This window comes from Gymnoscopelus braueri (genome assembly GCF_963280865.1).
Source record: "Gymnoscopelus braueri genome assembly, chromosome: 2".
NCBI classification, from domain to species: domain Eukaryota; kingdom Metazoa; phylum Chordata; class Actinopteri; order Myctophiformes; family Myctophidae; genus Gymnoscopelus; species Gymnoscopelus braueri.
The window spans coordinates 49,225,166-49,245,849 of NC_137604.1; the positions used below are offsets into that span (position 1 = coordinate 49,225,166).

General features: G+C 41.0%; 3 protein-coding genes across 4 annotated transcripts in view; 2 read left to right on the forward strand and 1 right to left on the reverse strand.

Moving 5' to 3' along the window:
• LOC308099144 (inactive rhomboid protein 2-like) overlaps window positions 1-4,356 on the forward strand; it is a 40,445-nt gene extending 36,089 nt beyond the window's left edge. Inside the window, exon 19 of the mRNA XM_080447761.1 lies at window positions 535-4,356. Coding sequence (XP_080303887.1) covers window positions 535-966 — 432 coding nt within the window. The 3' untranslated portion in view covers window positions 967-4,356. The remainder of the gene's footprint in view (window positions 1-534) is intronic.
• Window positions 4,357-4,596: 240 nt separating this feature from the next.
• Window positions 4,597-7,029, reverse strand: aanat1 (arylalkylamine N-acetyltransferase 1). Its single transcript, XM_080447885.1, has 3 exons — window positions 6,851-7,029; window positions 6,006-6,160; window positions 4,597-5,568 (listed from the first exon to the last, which is right to left on the reverse strand). Exons 1-3 carry the CDS (start codon window positions 6,996-6,998, stop codon window positions 5,263-5,265), a joined length of 609 nt encoding a protein of 202 aa, XP_080304011.1. The 5' UTR covers window positions 6,999-7,029; the 3' UTR covers window positions 4,597-5,262.
• Window positions 7,030-9,655: 2,626 nt separating this feature from the next.
• Window positions 9,656-20,684, forward strand: part of ube2o (ubiquitin-conjugating enzyme E2O) — a 49,322-nt gene continuing 38,293 nt past the window's right edge. For both annotated transcript variants that reach the window (XM_080447714.1, XM_080447715.1), the window contains exon 1: window positions 9,656-10,178. In XM_080447714.1, coding sequence (XP_080303840.1) covers window positions 9,720-10,178 — 459 coding nt within the window. In that variant the 5' untranslated portion in view covers window positions 9,656-9,719. The remainder of the gene's footprint in view (window positions 10,179-20,684) is intronic.

Sequence of the window (20,684 nt, forward strand, 5' to 3'; positions counted from 1 at the left end):
CATTGAGCAAACAACTGACAATTAATGCAAACCTACGTCAAACTAAACAGGATGTATGCCTTTAACCCCATAAACCCTGCATTCCTAATACTTACGTCCCCTGTGCTTATTCATACATGTGAATCCGCTGACCATGCATTGATTAGTCAACCAAGGTAGTTTCTGGTTGTGCTTTTCTCTATTGACCTTCCATAAAAGTATATTCTATAAATATATATTTCAGCCACACCATAAACTTAATGTTAATCCAATTTAGTTGGTCATAGGGCCACTGCCCTTAGCTCGTCACTCAAATCAAATGTTAGACCTCTTTCCAGTTGTTTTGGCTTCAAATGATTGTGTAGTTAAGCCTGATGTATACCTAATTTGTGCATTATGTTGGAAATAGCCGAACTACAAGCTCACAACGTGTCTGATGTGTTGTAGATCTGCTATTTTAGGTGTGCAACTCCAGCATGCTGCTAAGTATGTTGTTGTAAGTAAGCCGTTGTTGACCCTCTTTCCTCCCACATTTGTCTTCTCTTCTCCCTCCAGGTGGGTCCAGCAGGGTCCCAGTTCGGCCTCCTCGCATGCCTGTTTGTAGAGCTCTTCCAAGGTTGGCAGATACTGGCGAAGCCATGGAAGGCTTTTCTGAAGCTGCTGGGCATTGTCCTTTTCCTCTTCCTGTGTGGCCTGCTGCCTTGGATTGACAATATCGCCCACATCTTTGGCTTCCTCAGTGGCCTTTTGCTCTCCTTCTCCTTCCTGCCCTACATCACCTTTGGTACTTTTGACAAGTACCGGAAACGCATCCTCATTGCCATATCCCTGGTTGTCTATGTTGGGCTGTTCGCCTCACTCATAGTTTGGTTTTACATCCACCCAATCAACTGGCACTGGCTGGAGCACCTCACCTGTCTACCATTAACCAGCAAGTTCTGTGAAAAGTATGATATAGACCACAATATTGACCATGTGGATAATTAGTGGTTACCAACAAACCTCACCTGGCCCTAACTTATGTGGTAACGATCCTCTATAGCTCTCAGTTGGTACGCCAGTCCTGTCTGAATGGGGCCTTAAAAAGGTGGACATGTGGAAAAAAATGGGGCTGAGTTCTTTTTCCTAATTATTTAAACATCAAAGGAACTGGAGAGAATCCATGTGAATATGAATTGCGCTGTTCCAGTGTCGGGCCACTGATACTTTAACTCTGTAAAACTTGACCCAACCGTTTTAATCCTCAGTCTAGGCTGGCACTAACTAGTGCACTAATTTGCTGATGGGCTAGGAAGAGGTGCTCTGGAAAGAAGAATGTGTCTGCAAGGGCGCAAAGGAAAATATATTCAAAGTGAGTACATCTGGACTGTTGTCAACTCCATAGAAGGTCATAATACTATCAAATGCAAGCATCATGGACATGGCTCTGGTGGGTTGGCTCATGAGGATGATATACCCACTTAAAAATGTGATGAGAGACAGGTCTGACTTGGTTCTTTTTTATTTGTTTTGGCAACACTGGATGTATTTAACGCTATACAAAAAAAACAAAAAAATGTAATTATGTTCTGCAACATTTCAATATTTTAATGGTGCATTCAGTGCATATTTACGTTTGTTTTTATAATCACTTTTTGTACTTTTGTTGCATGTCTATATTTTTCAGATGGGAGGGAAATGCTGAAAGTATGATATGTGTTCAAGTATTAGCTGTGTAACAGGGATGAGGAGATGGCAATAGACACAAACATATTGGTGATTTAGTTTCCAGCACCACTAGTTGCCTTAATAACTACCGGTATACCTATATAGTACATGTAAATAATACTCATGATCAGCTCATAGAAGAGATGGAACATACAGTACAGATATTGATTACTTCTTTGTCCAGCTGCTTCACAGCTTGCTTATGTGCATGTTGTTCAATAATAGAAGCAAGGTTTTAACACATTAACTGCCAGGGATTAATCAATTAATGAATCAGCCACTGCCAGCATTTTTACTAATCTTTCGAGACCCACAGAATTTGTTTTCTAATAACGATGTAAACATCAGATGTCTGGGGGGAAAGACGAGGGTCTCTTCTTTCTACCTATTTTTTTTTTTTAAACGCGATCTTCCGTTTAGTTATCGGCAGTTGAATATAGCTTAATCTGGGAAAAGAAATCAGAGATAAATGTATCTTTATAAATCTGATAACGTTAGACCGGACGGGCTGGAGTTGTTTTAGATCACGTGATTTCCGGGGGTGTATTCTTTCTCGGGAGTCCTAAAATCATCGTAATCTAAGATCTATCACAATCACTGACATCACCAAATGACGTCTATAGACGTCAATGGCAGTGAAGCGTTGGATTTGAAATGAAGTCAATGGCAGTCAATGTGTTAACTGCACTGCCTCAATCACCACTACGTTTGTATTAATTTGTTACCACAGTTGTGCCTAAACCACTTTGTAGAATTGAAATTACATAATTATTACAGTATATCTAATGGTTGAAGGAGCATTTTATTTTGGTCACTTTAAGTATTTGATCATTTTGTACTGTATGTTGGGACTTGGTAGAAGTGCATCGTGTATGTATAACTGTGCCTTGTTGAACGATTGTGGATTCACTAACCTCCACCAACACGTTGCCTGAGCCTTAAATCGAAGTATACATATAAGACTGTCCTTTTTCCCATTTACACTTGCTATCTTTGCCAAAATGGGTGCATATTAACCATTTAAACCCCAGCATCCATATTGTGGGGAAAGCTTTCGCTGAAAATAGCGACAAGCGTTGTCGATCGGCTATTTTCAGCGAAAGCTTTCCCCACAATAACAGAAAACTGAAAATACACGAGTATAGAGCCCTGAGGGACCCCCCTCAACCATATGGGGTTTGAGTGGTTAACAACTTCCAACCTTGCGTCCCTATTTCAAGCATGTCATAGGTGATGATTTCCTATAATTTGCAAAATTTTCAATAGATCTAGTAGAAGCTCAAGCTTGTAGATCACACAATTCATTCTGTAGCCAAATTCCAATTCTACTCTGTGCGTTCACCATTCTATCCTGCCCACTCTTTCGTTATTGCCTAGATGTTGAAAGTTCAGCGGCAGAAGGGGTCAAAGTTGAATTTGGCTGAATTTTGAGCGAATCGGCAGACGGTGGAAACGTAGCGGAAACCCGCTGCTCATGCAGCAAGACCGCTGTACTCTTCATGGTTGTCAATGGCACTTCAGCAGCATATCCGCGTCCTGTGTAAGTGTTAAAGGAGAATTGATGCCATCCCACTCATCCCTGAGAAATGTTCAAGATTGATGTGCCTTGACTAACTTGAGGAAAAACCATTGACATAAGATTTCATACTACCATAACTTGGTTACAGTCCACTTCAACCAAATTAAGATGGAGGTTCGTGAAAATCTTGCACTTATCTTGGAAACACAAGACTACCATACCTTGTGAACTGTTTGGTGGGTTTGCCTTTAATTTTTCTACATGTTACTGAGTCGAGACATGGGTCATTTGGTCCCAGGATGAACGATTATAATATATGTCACAGATATTTTGTGTTTTTGTATGGTACCGCCTAATTTCTGCTTTGGTGACAAAGTATTGCTTGACAAAATCAGTATATCAGTTTTTTCCCCCCACTACACTCACCAAAGCATAAATTAGATTACAGCCCAGGGTTGTACTGATGCAGTACTCTTAACCACAGAGAAAACATGTTTTCAAGGGTCATTGGCCCCCTCCAAGACGAGACATTTTGTGTTTTGGAGGGAGCAACTTCCTCACCAGTGAACTGGTGTAAAAAAGAGAATCCAATTGGTGAGACATAAACTAGCTTTTAAAAATGCTGTGTATTTTCATGCTGTCAATTTAAAAATTTCATTGCATAATCTGTCCAGGTTTTTAGAAATCCGTCCGTTAATGTGGAGCAAATGTTAACACTGACCTCTTTAGGAATGTACAGTACAGTGCCTTTTGCAATGTGTGCATTTGAATGACTGTCTAAGATTTGAACCACAATACTATGCCTGTGAGTGTAATACTTATGTTTGCATTAGGACCAAATACAAATTTATTTTCTATTTATTGGAATAAAACAAAAAAGGGAATGTTCAATTAATTTCAGGCCATGGGCAAGGCACTGGTCTGTTGCTTTGGTTTTATACAATCTGCCTGAAATGTTTTTGTTGAAGCATTATCTGCTTGAAATGTTTATTTGTTAAAACAATCAAATTAAAAATGCCAGTCTAATAACATGTGGGTCTGTGTGCACATGCACACGTTAAGAAGTAAGTTTCACGCAGGTCATCTTTCTTGCCAAATGACATGAGGAATAGTAGTTGTTACCTTGCTAACAATTAGATTGACAGCATAAATAAGCCAATCCAGCTCTGTCTGTACATATTGAAACCATGAATTGGATTGCTTGTGGTGCTAATGAAACAAAATATATATATATATATATATATATATATATATATATATATATATATATATATATATATATATATATATATATATATATCTCTATATATATCTATCTATATCTATATATATATATAAAAACATTGATCAAAGTTAATTTCTGCAGTATTATTATCATCTGGTCTGCTGATGTTTGCCCCTCACTGCTTTCTGAACATGTTTAAAATTCTTTCTCAGGCCTTTGGCAGCAGTAAACAGACTTCAGTAAATCCCAAGACGTTTACCGTCATAGCCCCTAATGAAGATAGACATGCTGGCTGGCTAAATCCTAATTCTATGCTCAACAACAGACATGCAGGTTAACTTTACAAGTAGACTAACTAGCTGACACAGTCTAGTTTTCTTATTTATTTTTTTGCAAAACAAGGAAATGTAACATTCAGAAAACATTCTCACCACATTTTGACACAGTATTCTCCTAAGGGGCTTGTTTTTAAGAAAAAACGTATGAATAATTATACTTTTTAGTTTTTACAAAAATGTCCAGCATTCATATAAAAATAAAATGGAAAAACAAACACAAAATAAAAAAAACATTGAATGCATATTACAGTAATAGTAAAACAGTTATGATGTAAAAGTAATAAATAATGCCATTAACTTATCTGACAATCTAAAAGTTTGATGTCATCTGCCAGCAGCATACAAATACAGTTCGGGTGGAACACACCTTGCTGAATGACGAATCAATGATGTTCAGACAAACACCAAGCCACCTATGTCTATTGGGACCCCACTGTTCTCATGTCCTCAACAATGCTCCTGATGAGATGAATCCACATTGTATTCAACACAATTCAATAACCACTGTTACGGCGCATGAAGGCGTGACCTCTAACAGGGTAGCACATCTCGATGAAGGTCAGGGGCCCCACTGTAATGTCACTGGGGCCCTGCTCTTTGAAGCCCGACTTCTGATAGAAGGGCACCAGGAAGTCTTCACACATGAGCACTGCACGACGGACGTAGGGCAAGCAGCGGAGGTACTGGAGATATCTCCACATCAGGATGGAACCTTTTCCCTGCTGACGAAAGGTCCGGTGGACCGCCAACACATGGATGTGAACTGTGCTGCCGTGAGGCTTGTGGAGAGTTAGAGCGTCCTGAAAAGAAGAAAGGGATAAGATGGTTCACTATGTTTGGCTTAAATATTTCTGTGTTAATATGATATTGTATATGATTATCTATTCAATGTTTACTCTTCTATTTTATGTCAAATGTTCAATTTCCTTCAATGATTGGTTTTTGAAAAGTGCTATAAAATATTCCATTATTCTTATTATCATACAATTTCATGTTGTGACATGAAGACCAGTCTCACTTAACTTTCATTTGCCATAATGAATGATTAATAAATCTTTCTTGTTCAGAAGGGCCCAGATTTGACATACTTCTGTCTGTCTGTCTAATGGCTAATGTTGAGGAAGATTTCAACTGAAAACGTCACATAATTGTGTCACGTTTCTAAGGAAAAACAAAACAATATTTCCACAGAAAAAAAGTTTAAGTTGCTGTCCAGGTTTCGCCCATTCTATCTTACCTCAGCTAGTCTTTCCTGGTCCCACAGTGAGCCAATAATGAAAGCCACCAGGCGTCCCTCCTCGAACCAGCCCAGAGACAGCTCTGGGCACAGGGTTAGGAAATGTCGCACCTCATCCAGGTGGAGGGGACACTCACCAGACACCGAGATGAAAGCTACAGGCAGAGTCAGAGAAGAGAGGGCAGGATTACTACTAGTATACTGGCAATATTAGCCTGACAATAGTAGCCTTTCTAATTAATGATCAGACTTAATTGTCTAAGTCTGTGGTAGCCCTGAAACATGACTATCATATCAGGACAGTCATGGATGAACTTCAACCTGGTGTTTGCACTTTCTCCATTTACGGCCCGTAAATCTACATAAACGTTCAGATTTCAAATATAAAGTGCTTACCCCATGGCCACGGATGTTACAATTATGTACGGACTCTCAGAAGTACCCGTATCTTCTGTATTGTTCAATAAAAAATATTTGAATCCGATCGATGGCTATTTTCTGCAGATGCTTTCAATACGAGAAAATGGACACCAATCTGATTAAATTGTTTGTTATTGAACAACACGGAAAATACGGGTACTTCTGGGGGCCCGAACAGAATTCTAACATCCGTGGCCATGGGGTGAGCCCTTTATATTTGAAATCTGAACTTTTATGTAGATGTACGGGCCGTAAATTGAGAACGTGCAAACACCAGGCTGAAGTTCATGTTCATCCATGACGGTCGTGACAGACGACCGGCCTGGCTCAGTCTGTGGCTACTTAAACTAACGTTTGCAAGTTACAGCTCAATGTATATTTCAACGTGTGATATTTAAAATGAGTAAATGGCTGGTTAAACTTACCCTCTCTCTCAATCTCAAATACACAGATGGCATCCTCCGGACTGAGGGAACGGAATTCGCTGGCCGGGAGCGTGTGGCGACGCCCCTGGGAAACTGGAGACCCTATGTGGGGAAGTTTGATGAATGGCACGGCGCTTACCACTGACATGATGTCCCTTTTAATTTCCTTCCCAAAGATGTATCCAAAGTTGAGTTGCGTCTTGGTCAATAATATTCCCTCAAAGGCAAATTTAGACTGGTTTTCTTTCTTGACGGCGTTAAATTGGTTTCTCTTGTCCTTAAAGTCTGTTTCTCAGTAGAATATACAGCCTACAGGTCCTATGTGTGCGTATAAGAGGTTGTGCGTTTGAGTGGCGCGCCTGGAGTATTTATAATATTCTCAGAGGCCAACTCCCCCATTCTGAACGGTCAACATCGGGTCAGGGATATTCGTCCTTGTGCTTAGAATTATCCTCGTCAGACGCACAACAGACCCGGATTTTAGACATCATGTGTTATGAATGAAATACCCTGGGTTATTCACACTTATTAACCATAAGGTCATATCACTGTGATGGTCCTGAACGGTCAGGGGGCATTCACTTTATTGTCACTTAAATGCACTGGTTAGGTAGGCTATGTGGAAAAACTTGCGCTCGGAAGCTCCAATACGATAAAAACATGATAAAACGACCCAATAAACAATAAAAACAGGGCAAGAATATAAATCAATGAAAGTGCAAAGTAGCCATTTCAAATGTTTAGACTTTAATAAGATGTGTCCTGTTGACCACTTTCTACCGAAATGTCATTAATCCTACATTTCACACGAGGACTTAGTTCAGTAATCCAAGATTCGTGATAGCATTCTGACATTTCTTTCAAGGAGACTTTCCAGTCTTCACCAAAAGAGTAAGACTTTTTCCAGGCATTATTTTCGCATCACTAAGAGGATTAACCTACAGGGCGGGCAAGTTTGTTATTGATCACCCAAGTTGTTGATTCAACTGTGATTGTAGTCGCAGATGCTTTTTTATAATAAAATTATTAGAAATGTAGAGGACGATTTGACAGATAGTAGGCAATCATATTTGGAAACATTAGACCACACATAGCCACAAGCTACAATTAAGCACGGAAAAATTAAATTACTATGATTATGAAGAGAAAGGCATGAAGAAGAAAGATGACTTTCAGAAGAAAATGAAGATGATGAAGAGAGAGATAATTTTATTTAACAATCCAGTGATTTAGGGGTTCAGTCATCATGGACTGTAGAAGTTGAAAGATATAGAGCTTTCAGTTTCTGATACCATATAGGCACGTTTTTTTTTAATCAGAATGGACAGACTAAATTTGTTCCAGGTTTTAGAGATGTACTGGTTAAATTAAAAAACATCTTGGGGTCATGTTTCAACAGCTTATTAAAAATATCCATCAAGTTATGATATTTAGCCCAACAGAACAGGGTATTGACTTTTGTTGATATTATGGCCAAATGTGTGCCAGACCCATGCACATGTTTGGAACTGCATGCCCCCATATTGGATTATTTAAAAAATAATTAACACATGGTTCTTCAACAGGGTTATGAAACATACCCTGAGTTTTGTAATCATTGGAGAAACACATTTCTTTGTAGCTCCCCTAGTGGTCAATGTGAATGACTCTTGACATTGGTCTATTTACGTGCTGAGCCATGACCTTTTGAAGTTCAATGGATAGATTTCTCTGGACCCATAGAATCCAGGAAATAAATTGTGAGACATTTCAAGTTATAGAGAAAAAAACGTAAAGTTGGTTATTATTGCGCCACGCCGCCACCATCTAGCCAATTGGTATAATTGTTTTTTTTGTCTGAGTAGTGGAGAAGTGGGTGAGATTTCCATCCTATCTTCAAAGTTTGGTAACTGTATGTAGCTGATATGATCTCTAAGACCCACATACTTTTAGGGCAGATGAATTATCCTAAATCCCAACCGATAGTCTACGTAGGGACGGGTTCCAGCAGCTTGAAGCCAAGCCCAATAGAGTTGACAAGAAGTCAATATATGTTTCAATTACATAGAGGTGTGTGTGTGTCAGTATTTGGAGTATCAATAGTCTATATTGATATTCAACAGTTGCTTTATATGGTGAAAATGTAGCTACGTTTTAAATATACAGGCATTGATCTGAAAGACAAAGTGTACATTACAGTAAGTGATATTGTTGTGTTGTTGTGCTGTGTACACAACATGGTGTGTCCACAACATGGTGTGTCCACACAACAGTCAAACACTGACACCTAGCGGCCAAACAGGGCTACAACAGTACATCTCGCTCTGGTCTGGTGGTTGATGATGATGCGGTGATACAGCAGCGCGCGCAGCCTCGCACTGCGCTTGTTACCAGTGTTGCCATGTCCGCTTATTATAAGCGACTTTGGGCTTGTTTTTCTGTAAAGTTGCTGGAAAGTGTAGTTGCTTATTGGGCTACTTTCCTAAATGTTTAAACCAGTGATTCTCAAACTTTTTCATGTCAAGTCAAGCCCCCCCCCCACCCAAATTAACATGTACATGGCCACAGATCTGAAAATATTTCGTGCCTAGGACCCCCATACAAAATGTGTGTATTTAAAATGTAAAATATTTCAAAAACGTACATTTTTCAAGGTTTTCAAATAGCTGATGTATATAGGTTCAAAGTGTTTTGGGCTTGTTTTCATAGACCACCTAGATGCTTATTTCTCTCGCAAAACCTGGCAACGCTACTTGTTACGTACCGACGTAACGTAAACACGTGCGCTTCCCTTGGTTACAGGTTTCTTCTCGCTTCTTTTTTTTTAAACTCCTAACCATCCCTCCCTCCCGCATCATCATCATCATTCCCTGACAACAGCAGCAGCGATATGATGGCGGAGCCCCCTGTAGCAGTAGCGGCGGATGCAACGGCAACAGCAGCATCCATATCCCCGACCCCCTCGGCCCTTCTCTCCCCAGCAGCTGGCAGCCCGGCGTCGGGATCAGAAGCAGAACCCCCCGAGTCCATGATGGCCTTCTCCCCCACAGCGGGCGGCTCTCAGCGGCTGCTCTTCTCCCACGACCTGGTGTCGGGGCGGCATCGCGGCTCCAGGCGGTTCGGCCTGGTGCGGATGATCCACGGCGAGGAGGAATTCAACTCGGACTCGGACGACGACGGTGGAGGAGGGAGAGGAGGAGGTGGTGGAGGTGGTAACGGTCGTGGAGACTCTCCCTACCCGTTCTCGGATACAGAGAGCGGCGCCGACCAGAGCCAGCCACTGGGAAGGGGTTTCGTGCGCGTCCAGTGGTACCCTGACGGAGGGAAGCAAGACATCAAAGAGACAAAGGTACCCCCACCCCATACATAACTACATCAGGGGTCTTCAACAGGGAGGAGTCCCGGACCCCCTGTTGAAGACCCCTGAGGACCCCCTAGGGCCTAAGGGGTCCTCAGAGTTACTACAGAGGAGGGCCACCAAATGTTTGTGTGATAGGAACTTTTTGGGTTTTACATTAACCACTTGAATCCTAGAATCCCTTTTCTGAGGGGAACATTAGCCGAAAATAGCAGATCTACAAGCTCTTGTGCTATTTTCGGCAGAGGTTTGATCAGGTGTAGGGGGAGAGCAAATCAAGTACAAGTTTTCTAAATGTTGAGGATTTAAGTGGTCTGAAAATACACATTAACATCAATAACATGAATCCAACACTGATGATAGTGCTGTCAAACAAGTATATGAAGCTATCTATGAAAACGATGTTTAATCTGCAACAACATGTTATACAATGTATAGTGGGGGTCCCTGCTTCATCTCTCTCTCTCTCAGCTAAGGGGTCCTTGGCCTGAAAAACGTTGGAGACCCCTGTACTACAGGATGGCTTATGTTGTGTCCAGAGCTCCTCTGTCAGGTGTATTGTGAAGGGATTAGCTAACTTGCTAGCTTGTCATCAGTACTCAGGTGAACTCATGTATCTCCCTGCAAACACGGTTAGTTTGCTTGCTAGCGAGCTAGCTAGCAAACTACAAACAAGCACGCTTACTAGCTAACAATGTAGCTTTTAGCTCCATCACACTCAGCTGGAGGATAAAGCAGGGCTGGTCCACTTCCACCTGATTGCACCCAGCTAGCTGTCATCATGAACATCTAGCTATGACTGCTTTGCCAGCCATAACTTATTGCTGTTCTTTGGAGATTGGAAACATGCATTTACACACATGTTTGCAGCTAACATTAAATAACAGCTATTAGATTTCGAATATTTGCTCAAGGGTGTGACTGTTTCCAAGCATGATCAAGCCGTTATATTGTAGCTTTAGCTTCTCTGTTCGATGTATGCGCCTATAAAATAAATCATCCAGAGATTATATCAGACAAGAGGGGTAAAATGTCCCAAACATGCCATTTGGGGTAGCAAATCTTATTTCTCTCCACAATTGGTAGGTTACAGAGCTCTTACCAGATTAGTGTTGCACTCAAAACACTGGCCATTGTATCACATTGGCAACATCTTAAAATGTGAAAAAATATGTATTTTTGAAGATGGTGACAGTCCCCAAGAAGTAGCTAACGTTACTCAAGTAGGATGTCATAATTGATTTACAATTTGACACGTGTGCAATTATTTCATTGGCCTTTATTTTCATTAGTTAACCGATCACCTGACGGTGGTAATTCTGGCAAGAGGGCAGCATGCATCTTGTTTTAGGTTTACATTAACCATTCAAGAAAACACCAACCTGGGCATTGTTTCCCAGCTGTATTGAACCCAATCCTATGTCCATGCATAACATTGAGACTGGCCAAGTGCTGTGGGTATGTAATTCAAAGTTGTGTTCGTCAGCATGCCATACGTTTTTGGATACACAAAGATTCATATAATTTTTCTTTACCCCATTGTGTGTTTGTTCTTGTGATGGACTCATGACATTCCTAATGCTGAATATGGATGATTGTCCTGGTAAAAGAATAGAATTTTCTCTACAGTATGAAGAGTTCTCTAGGACTTAATTGAAAAGGTCCCTGGGTGTCATGGAGGATAGGCCTAGAACACAATGCATGGGAAGAAGCTTATGTTAGGACCCTGCTTTGTTCTATTTGATAAATGAGTAAAGTTCTAGCCAGGGTGAGTGCCGTTGAGGTCGGAACAATGGCTGAATGACATGTCATTTCAACATTTACAACTGTTTATACCAGAATAGTGGTTATGCTGTATCACTACTAGCTGCCATGTAGTGTTTATATTAATGTAGCTCTAATTTGTATACCTGGCTGCACAGGGTTTTTCCTGGCTTGGACGAATAGGCCTTTGGTGGGTGACTACACGGCTAGTAATTCATTTCAACTAGAAAAGAGCGCTCCTCAGACTGCCGATCTCGCTAGGTCGAGTTGCCTACTCAGGGCTCTGTCAATCAGAGTTGCAGCCATCAGGACAAGAGCAAGCTGCGGGGGAAATAGTTTGTACTACAGACGATGCAACTGTTCTCATTGTGGCGGCCCCTATGGGAAGAAGTGAAAGCGATTTTTGGAAGGGTGCTCTATAGAGGCCCCTCAACATGCAATTCCCATTTGGGTCTGTTTGAATGTTGCGTTCATGATATATGGCATTTTTTTGAAAGAAATAGGCCCGCCCATAAAAGTGAGAAGGCAATTGCAGGCAAACGGTATGGAGTATCAAAACCCTGTTTGATGGTCATTGTCATTTGTGCCTACATTTTGTGGGGAATTTACATTTCGGCAACTGACATTTGCAGCATGTGTGACACACCCTATGGGTGTAGGTGATATCGCCTTTGGCTCCGTTATTTAGAGGCCCCTTGATGTGATTCAAATTTGGGGCAGATCGGACCTGCGTTCATAATTTGGGGCAGCTGAGATTAGCTTTTCACTGACTCAGACACACACAGACTGACAGGCACGAAAACATAATCTCCATGTACCGGCTGTTCCGGCGTTAATGACTATGAGATGTGAGCGAGCCGGTACTGTATGGAGGCTGGTCCATGCCTGTCTGGTCTGGCTACATGATTAAATGTAAACATCACACTGCATTCATGTGTTAAAGGGATAGTTCACCCCCAAGATGACTTTTTTTCCCAATGGAGACTTGGATTCATGGATATTTTAGTTTTTTGTCGCATTCCTAAGTCAATAATTTGATGACCGGCAGCGGTTCCGGTAGGAGACACAAAGAGTCTCCTTTGTGTCTCCTACCGGAACCGCTGCCTACCGGTCGGCTGTCGTCAAATTATTGGCTTAGGAATGTGACAAATACAAAAAAAATCCATGAATTCAAGTCTCCATGGGGTGACTAATTGATATAAAAAAGTATTTTTTTGGGTGAACTAACCCTTTTAACTTTATTTGCTTCTGAACACATTCAGTTGCAATGTCAATCATACTTACACAATGTATTTATGTGCTGGTGCATCTCAATGGCTCAAGGATGGTGACAGTGCTAGGCTAGTCTGGCACTTGGCACGAGAAGTTTGCAGATGTACTAGTAGCTAAATCTGGGGATTTGCTTTTTTAATTTTATACTTTCAAGAAATAGCTGAACTACAAGCTTGTAAGCTGCCATTTCTACTTTTTAAAATATTTTAAAATGTATGAACATTTTCAACATGGAAACAATTTGGACTTTTATGCAAAATAATTGAATTGATCTCAAATCAGAATCAGAATCAGAATCAGTTTTATTGTCACATCACAGGTTTACAAGGTAAAAAAGTGGGTGAAATTCTTTTTTGTACATCGTTCCCATCGCAACGTTAGTTTCCATAGAAAGAAGAGGGGGGGGGGGGGGGAGAAGAAGAGGGTGGGGGGCAGGTGGGAAGGAGATTGATAATAATTGCCATTAGACAATTATGTAAAAATTGACAGGCCTACTTATGCACATATCCTCCAAATGGTCTCCCCAAGATTCCAACCACTGTTTGTACCTGGCTGAACAGTTGTGCCCCTTGAGAGTTTGAACTGATGAATGCTATTACCTGGCATCCATCATTTCAAGAATTAGCTTTTCTATGTACAGTAAGTATCAGGGTAGATTTTTCTAGGCTGGTGAGGGTTTCACAACCCCCTCAGAACAAACTTTTAAGGTGAAAAAATTAAAGATGCTGACTGATAACTTTGGTGTCAGGTTATTCCATGCAGTTTATCAAGACAATGGACCAATTAACCCTGTTCATCAAAATCTATTCTACTTTCTGAGGAATATCAGCATTGTTTGTGGCTTTGACATTAAGGCCTATGACAGAGGCTGCCTGGGGCTTGACACTGTCCCCAGTCACATCAGGCAAACACAGCCCTGTTGTATCCTTAAACTCAAAAGGACGTAACAGTTGTAGTAGGTAGCCAGAAAATGGAATGCACCAAGGTCACAGCACTGCAGTAAAAGTATCTGAGAATTTTTGAATCATTTCATTTGTAAAGTCATATCAATGTCACTGTCATCAGAATGAGGATTTTTTTAAATTGCCAAGTAGTACTACGTATGTGTCAGGGAGGTTGGTGGATTAAACTGAAAGCAACTGTATAGAAAATATTTACAACTAAACAAAAGCTAAAAGTTGCTGAACTATATCTCTGCTGTTCGGCCGGAACCAGCTAAATCCAAAATGGTAATTGTTCAGGAAATGAAAAACAAAATATCAATTTTTCTGAAAATGAAGAAAAACGTATATTTTTAAAACAAAGCAATACTGCCTCATCAAACTTGGTATTGTGACTTTATGTATTATCAGATACTTGCATGTGTCATTATATTATCACCACTTCACCCAAATCCAGCTCAAGTGGAGTTAGGAGTTTTGTCCAAACACAAATCCAGCGCAAGTGGAGTTACGAGGTTTTGTCCATCATTGATAAGAACAGCTGGCAATGGATCTCAAAGCTCACAACACATCACAACGCATTGTGAGCTTGGAGATCAGCTATTTATGGTGAGCGCCATCCTCATATACTAAGTATAGATCAAGCTGAATTCTGTACTTAAACAACTTTTATTTGAACATGCATTGTAAACAACCATGGATCTAACTGTTACCACTGTTGTTCTTCTACAGTTGAGTGCAACAAACAATTCTGCCTCAATACTCAATCATGTATTTAACAAAAGCAATCATGGCACACCAACAATAAATAAATGGCATATACATACAAAATACATTCATAAAAAATTGAATCTGTAGCCTATCAAATCTGTAGCCTACTGCACTAACAATAACAACCACAGTTGAATTTACCTATCATATACCTATCAACATTTTATTATCACTTATCTTTTGTATGTTGTGTGTTGCGTGTGTGTGGTGGGTGTTTCTTAGTGCTTTAGATTGTCATACAAGCTGTGAAAGTCTTTTGGAATGATCTCCTTGAGCTCTTGGAGATGTTTGAAACAAACTCCTGCACACACTCATTCTCTGTCCATTAACATTTAAAAAGAAAACACGAGCAGATGACCTTTGTGAAGACACCCTTCTCCTCTTTACTGGGGTGACATCTATCAAACCTTGCACATACATTCTCTTATACGTTCTCCCAAAAGCATTGAAAAATCTTCTCCCTGGCTGTCTGCCTCATACAGAGCAGAGCTTCTCTGAGAGCCTGAGAGGAGGGGGGAGTTGTTTGTTTTTGACAGACAGTTTGAGGGTCCAATGGAGTTAGGAGTTTTCGTCAGAGGCGCTTTTTAATACTTTTCATATGTTATTATTAAAAAAAAATGTACACAGACGTAGAGGGGGTTCAATAGCGTTGATTTATGAAAAAAAAAAAAAAAAACTGAAAATGGAGTTAGCTGGTCCCGGCTGGACACCGACGATATAATATATATATTCTATAGGAATATATCACATGCATCGCACACTGCACAGTAATTTCATTAACTGAAGATGTAGCCATACATTGATACCTTAATCAGAGGTATCAAAGACTGCTTTCTGAGACTGAAGTGGTCGAGGTGTGATGACCAGGCTATGAGGTACCTGGGTGATAGCAACTACGTATATGGCTGTGCTGGGGTGAGTTGAGAGATGGATTGAAAAAGCTAGCCTGTATTAATACTGCAGAGGAAATTCTGTTTCAACTTAACCCACCTGATGGCTGCTCATGATGAACACTCGTCAGGGGTTAAGTGTCTTGCTATGGACATGTTACTGGGCACGCCAGAAGGTGAACAGGTGACCCTCTGATTCCCGGACAACCTTTCAGTTTCTACCCACTAAAATGCAGCCACCCCCAAAGAGTGAGTGAGGAGCGATGAAGACCTGATAAGTTTAGAAAGAAAGTGGATGGTCTTGAAAGGTATAAGGAGCCAGTGAAACTTGTAGAATGTAGAAAAAACTAATTAATGAGGCAGGCCAGCAGTTTGGTGACAGATGGTTATGTTAATGTGGGACTTTTTGTCCTTGATACAGTAAACGCTAAGGTGCCACCTTCTTGCTCTTCTTTCTTTCTTTCTTTCTTTCAGTTTCTCCTGTTACCTACCTTACTGGGCTGGTGGATCCTGTTATAAACATTAAGGGCCTCTACAGTGGTCAGTTCTTTTTAAATGCATTTTTGCCTAAAGTTACCCATGTCCCTTTAAGACCAGTGCTTTTTGATGTGAAAGGGATGAGTTGTGTAGAGTAGCGTCCATCATCATTCTCATGTGGTTTTTATCTACATTTTAGCTTTTCATAGCTTTTGTTTAAGCATGGTGTTCGTGTCATTGTGTGTAAGATGCATCATCTGACTACACACACAGTCCTTCAGATTCAAATGACATGCACCTGAGATCACACTCAGTAGAATGGGTAGAACAAATTTACTGAATAGCCGAATGAATCGACATCACTTCCAAGTCCCTGTCCAGTGGACAGGGACATATCCCATGGTGTGGTTTAAATCCTCAGAAAATTCATCTCTGTTCAATATGTCAAGTAATTTTCTCCCCCAAAATGCATCCCTTAAGGACCTTTTATCAGTACATTTCTTATTTGCTCTATCTTTGCCCTCATTTAGCATTGCATATCCTATGAATTATGCAAACGTTTGATCCTCCAGAATTTGGTTGTCCAGTGACTATCCACAGAGAACATGCACCAAACACACTGCGATAAAAACGACAAGCTAGTCACTACTTCATTGATGGGAACCACGATGGTGTCAAGTTACAGGAGAGGAGAGCGTTGTACAGTGTGAAGTATAATACAGCGTTAAGTGGTTAACCCATTAAGGCCTGTGGCCGATTCTACAAAATGTCTTCTAAATCCTAACAGTTTAAAAAAAACTGTATCAGTGGTTCTCAAACTTTTTCATATCAAGGACTCCCAAAATGATATGTATTTGGCCGCGGACCCCCATCTCAAAATATTTTGTTCCAGGGCCCCCCCAGAAGCAAAGATTTGAGTTACAAATGTTCACTTTTAAAAAATATATATATTCAAAGTTTTGCACAAATTCACGGTTTAAAAAAAAATGCTGATCTCCAAGTTCGTAGCGCGGTACCGAGTTCCACACTATGAGCTTGTATATCTGCTATTTTTTAATAGCCAAAGAAATCTAAAATGACAGATGCGTTCCCGGTCTTAATGGGTTAATCAGACTAATCAATTTAGTCAGTTTGGTTCTAAATATCTGTTTAGATATATTTTTGGTTAATTGCCCAGCACCTTGTGTGAATAGAGGTTTGCTTGAGACGAACAATAGTGTCATGGGAGTGCACCCATTTGTCAGATTGCCCACGCCTCCTTGAAAATGAATTCCAAGGTACGTCAATCACTCCACGTGTGAAAAACCCTTAAATGGGTGCAAAGTCTGAAGCTTTTGGTATGTTGTTAAGCAGTTTTGGCCGGTGAAATTTCTTGCAGGTGAAATTAATATAATAGCCTGCAGTGTGTAAGTTTAGCCACCAAATAGTCCACCACCACCCCTCCCCCAGTGGTCTCGGTCGTTCCTTGCTTTGTTACTGGTCAAGCCTGTCGTCGACTGGTGATATATATATGGGACATTGGAAGAATCCATCTCAAGCAATAGGGGTTTGGTTGAGGGAGAGCGGGATTGTGGTGCTGGGTTGCTCCACTCCATCAGCTAAGTCGAGGTCACAGCTCATCCATCTAACTAAAGTGTGCTACAGTATCAGTGCACCGGTCAAAGGAATGAGGAATGCAGTTTCATCTGAACAGAGTAATATTGGTGGTGTTTCTCTTAGGATGTACTGTACCACCTGGCCTACAGTGTGAGAAACACGGTGAAAGATTTATATTGGTTTCACTGTAGAGCAGGGATGGCAAACTCATTTTAGCTCAGGGGCCACATGGAGGAGGGCCAGAGGGCCAGAGGGCCGGACCGGTACCGGACCGGTAAAATCATGGCATAATAACTAATAATAACAATAACAACAACTTCAGATAGTTTTCTTTGTTTACTTTACTTAGTCTTAGTTAGTACAAGCACATTCTGAAAATGTAAACTTCACAAATAGGTATGGCCAAATGGAGACATTTTATTAACCGTTTACCGTTAGGCCTTACCGATTAATTAATCGATAACCGTTAAGATTTTTTTTTTTTTGTGCCAAAATACATTTTATTTCAAAGGGGCAAGTCTACACAGTTTGTTTTGTGTCTCCAGCAGAGTTTCTAGTGTCTCTATCTCTCTCTGGAAGAGGTTGCACATGAACTCTGCAGCCGCACTGAGGCGCTCCAACACAAACAATACCAATACAAAGACGAGGAAGAAGAAGAGGAAAGTGGAAGTTACGTGTGGTTGCAGGTGTAGACTTGGCCAAAAAACAATTAAAACATTTTTGGCACTAAAAAAAAAAAAAAAAAAGTTTTTTTTTTTTTTTTTAAATGCTTTGCAAAATCATCTCGCGGGCCGGATTAAACTAGTTAGCGGGCCTGATCCGGCCCGCGGGCCGTATGTTTGACATCCCTGCTGTAGAGTGATTGTATTGGGGAGTTTTAAAAGCCTTGCAAAGCCAGTAGCACACACATTTCACTTTGTGCATTGTGGTCTAGCAAGGCCATGGTTGTGACTGTGAGCATCATTATTGGGAGTAGAACAGTGAAAGTTGTTAAATCAAATTGCCGAACCAGTTGGAAGAAGTTGAATTAATTAATTCTACAGCATCATCTACTGACCGCTTCAAGGGCCCCCATCATTGTCATTTAAAATACTATGATATTGTTGTCGATCAATCCCCTAGTTTGCCCTACATAAATCGTCATACGAGCAATAGCTGAAGTAGCTGATCTATAAGCTCACAATGTGTCACACTCACATTGTGACATGTTGTGAGCTTGTAGATCTGCTGATTTTGCTATTTTTTTAAGACTATTGAAAACCTTCGCCTATAATGACTTGCCCAAAATAGACACTCGGTTTAAAGTAATGACTTCTGAAGCTTAAAACAGGACTGACTGAAGGCAAACCATGTAAACTCCTAAAAAATAATTGGAGACTTATCTTCAGTCGATTATTTCTCCCCTTCAATAATACCAATTGATATTGCATTTTATATTATCATTGATTATTCACCTTTGCAACGAGGTATAACTTGTAAGGATAGTGGAATGAGCAACACAGCCCCCCCCCCCCCCACACACACACAAAACAATTTGTCAAAATCCCCCAATATGCTTCTGTTGGTAATCACTCTTGTTTTGAGCGACCTGCTAGGCACCTGAGAATGGGTCCTGCAACTTTGTTGAGTTTGTATGCTCCAAGCATCAACACTGCCCCCATGGAAAGCCACGTTTGTCCCTTCATCCAGGATAAGGCCCGTGCAATAGGGCAAGTGGAAGCAGGTGTTCCGTTACGCAGAGTGGCAGCATTATTTGGCGTCAGCCCTGGTACCCTTTCCAAACTTAGGACCAAGTTCCGTGAGAAAGTGGCCGTCCCAGGAAGACCACACCCCAATAAAACCGGTTCCTCATCCTTGCTTCACTGACTGAGGAACCATGAGCTTTCTTCCAGAGATTTGCAGGCAAGATTTGCACAACGGTACCGCAGACAGATCTCTGTCAAAGTTGCAGGACCCAGCACACAGGTGTGTTGGCAGATTGCTCAAAACAAGAGTGAATACTAACCGTAAAGGTGACTAATCAACGATATCAGCGATCTAAAATACAGTACTAATTGGTATTGAAGGGCAGAAATAATCTACCAAAGTTAAGTTTCCAAACTTTTTTTGAGGAGTTTATTTTAGCGCAGCTTGTTTGTAACTGTGAAAATGCGCTAAACCGGGTGTTTTTGTCGCCATCTGTATCCTGCACTCCTGTGTTCTGCTCAGGGACGCTAAATGCAGGTGTGCTAGGTAGGCAGGCAGACGGCGGTGTAATCTGGGACAGGAGGTTGTTGCCAAGGCCCGCCCAGCAGCAGCGCTCTGGAACACAGAGCCTGAGTTACGCAGTTTAGTGGGCGCCAGCCAGTCCCAGGAACATACGCTGAATACATGATATTGTATGTGAGTGCAAGGAGAATATACAAAAGCACACGTGTACGCCCCCACTCCCCTGTGTTTTCTGTTGAGGCCCTGTCCCTTAGGGTAGACAGACACGGCACGCACAAACACGCTCACACTCTGGTGTCATCAAGCTATTCAGAACCTTGTCTCGTCCGGCTGAAGAGACATTATGGCCCCAGAGGTCTGTGAGGTGCTGAGGTAACTCAGCGGGTGAGATGATAAAAAGCCAGCAGACAAGATGGGCGCGAGCGCATGCACGCAAACAGTTTTTTGTTGTCATTTAATACCGTGCGGTCAGAGCAAGGGATCAGACGGAACATGTTTTTTTTTTTTTGTTCAAGGTTTTTTTTATTTTATATTTTCACATACAGGTCTATAATAATGAGTATACAAAAAACAGTGAA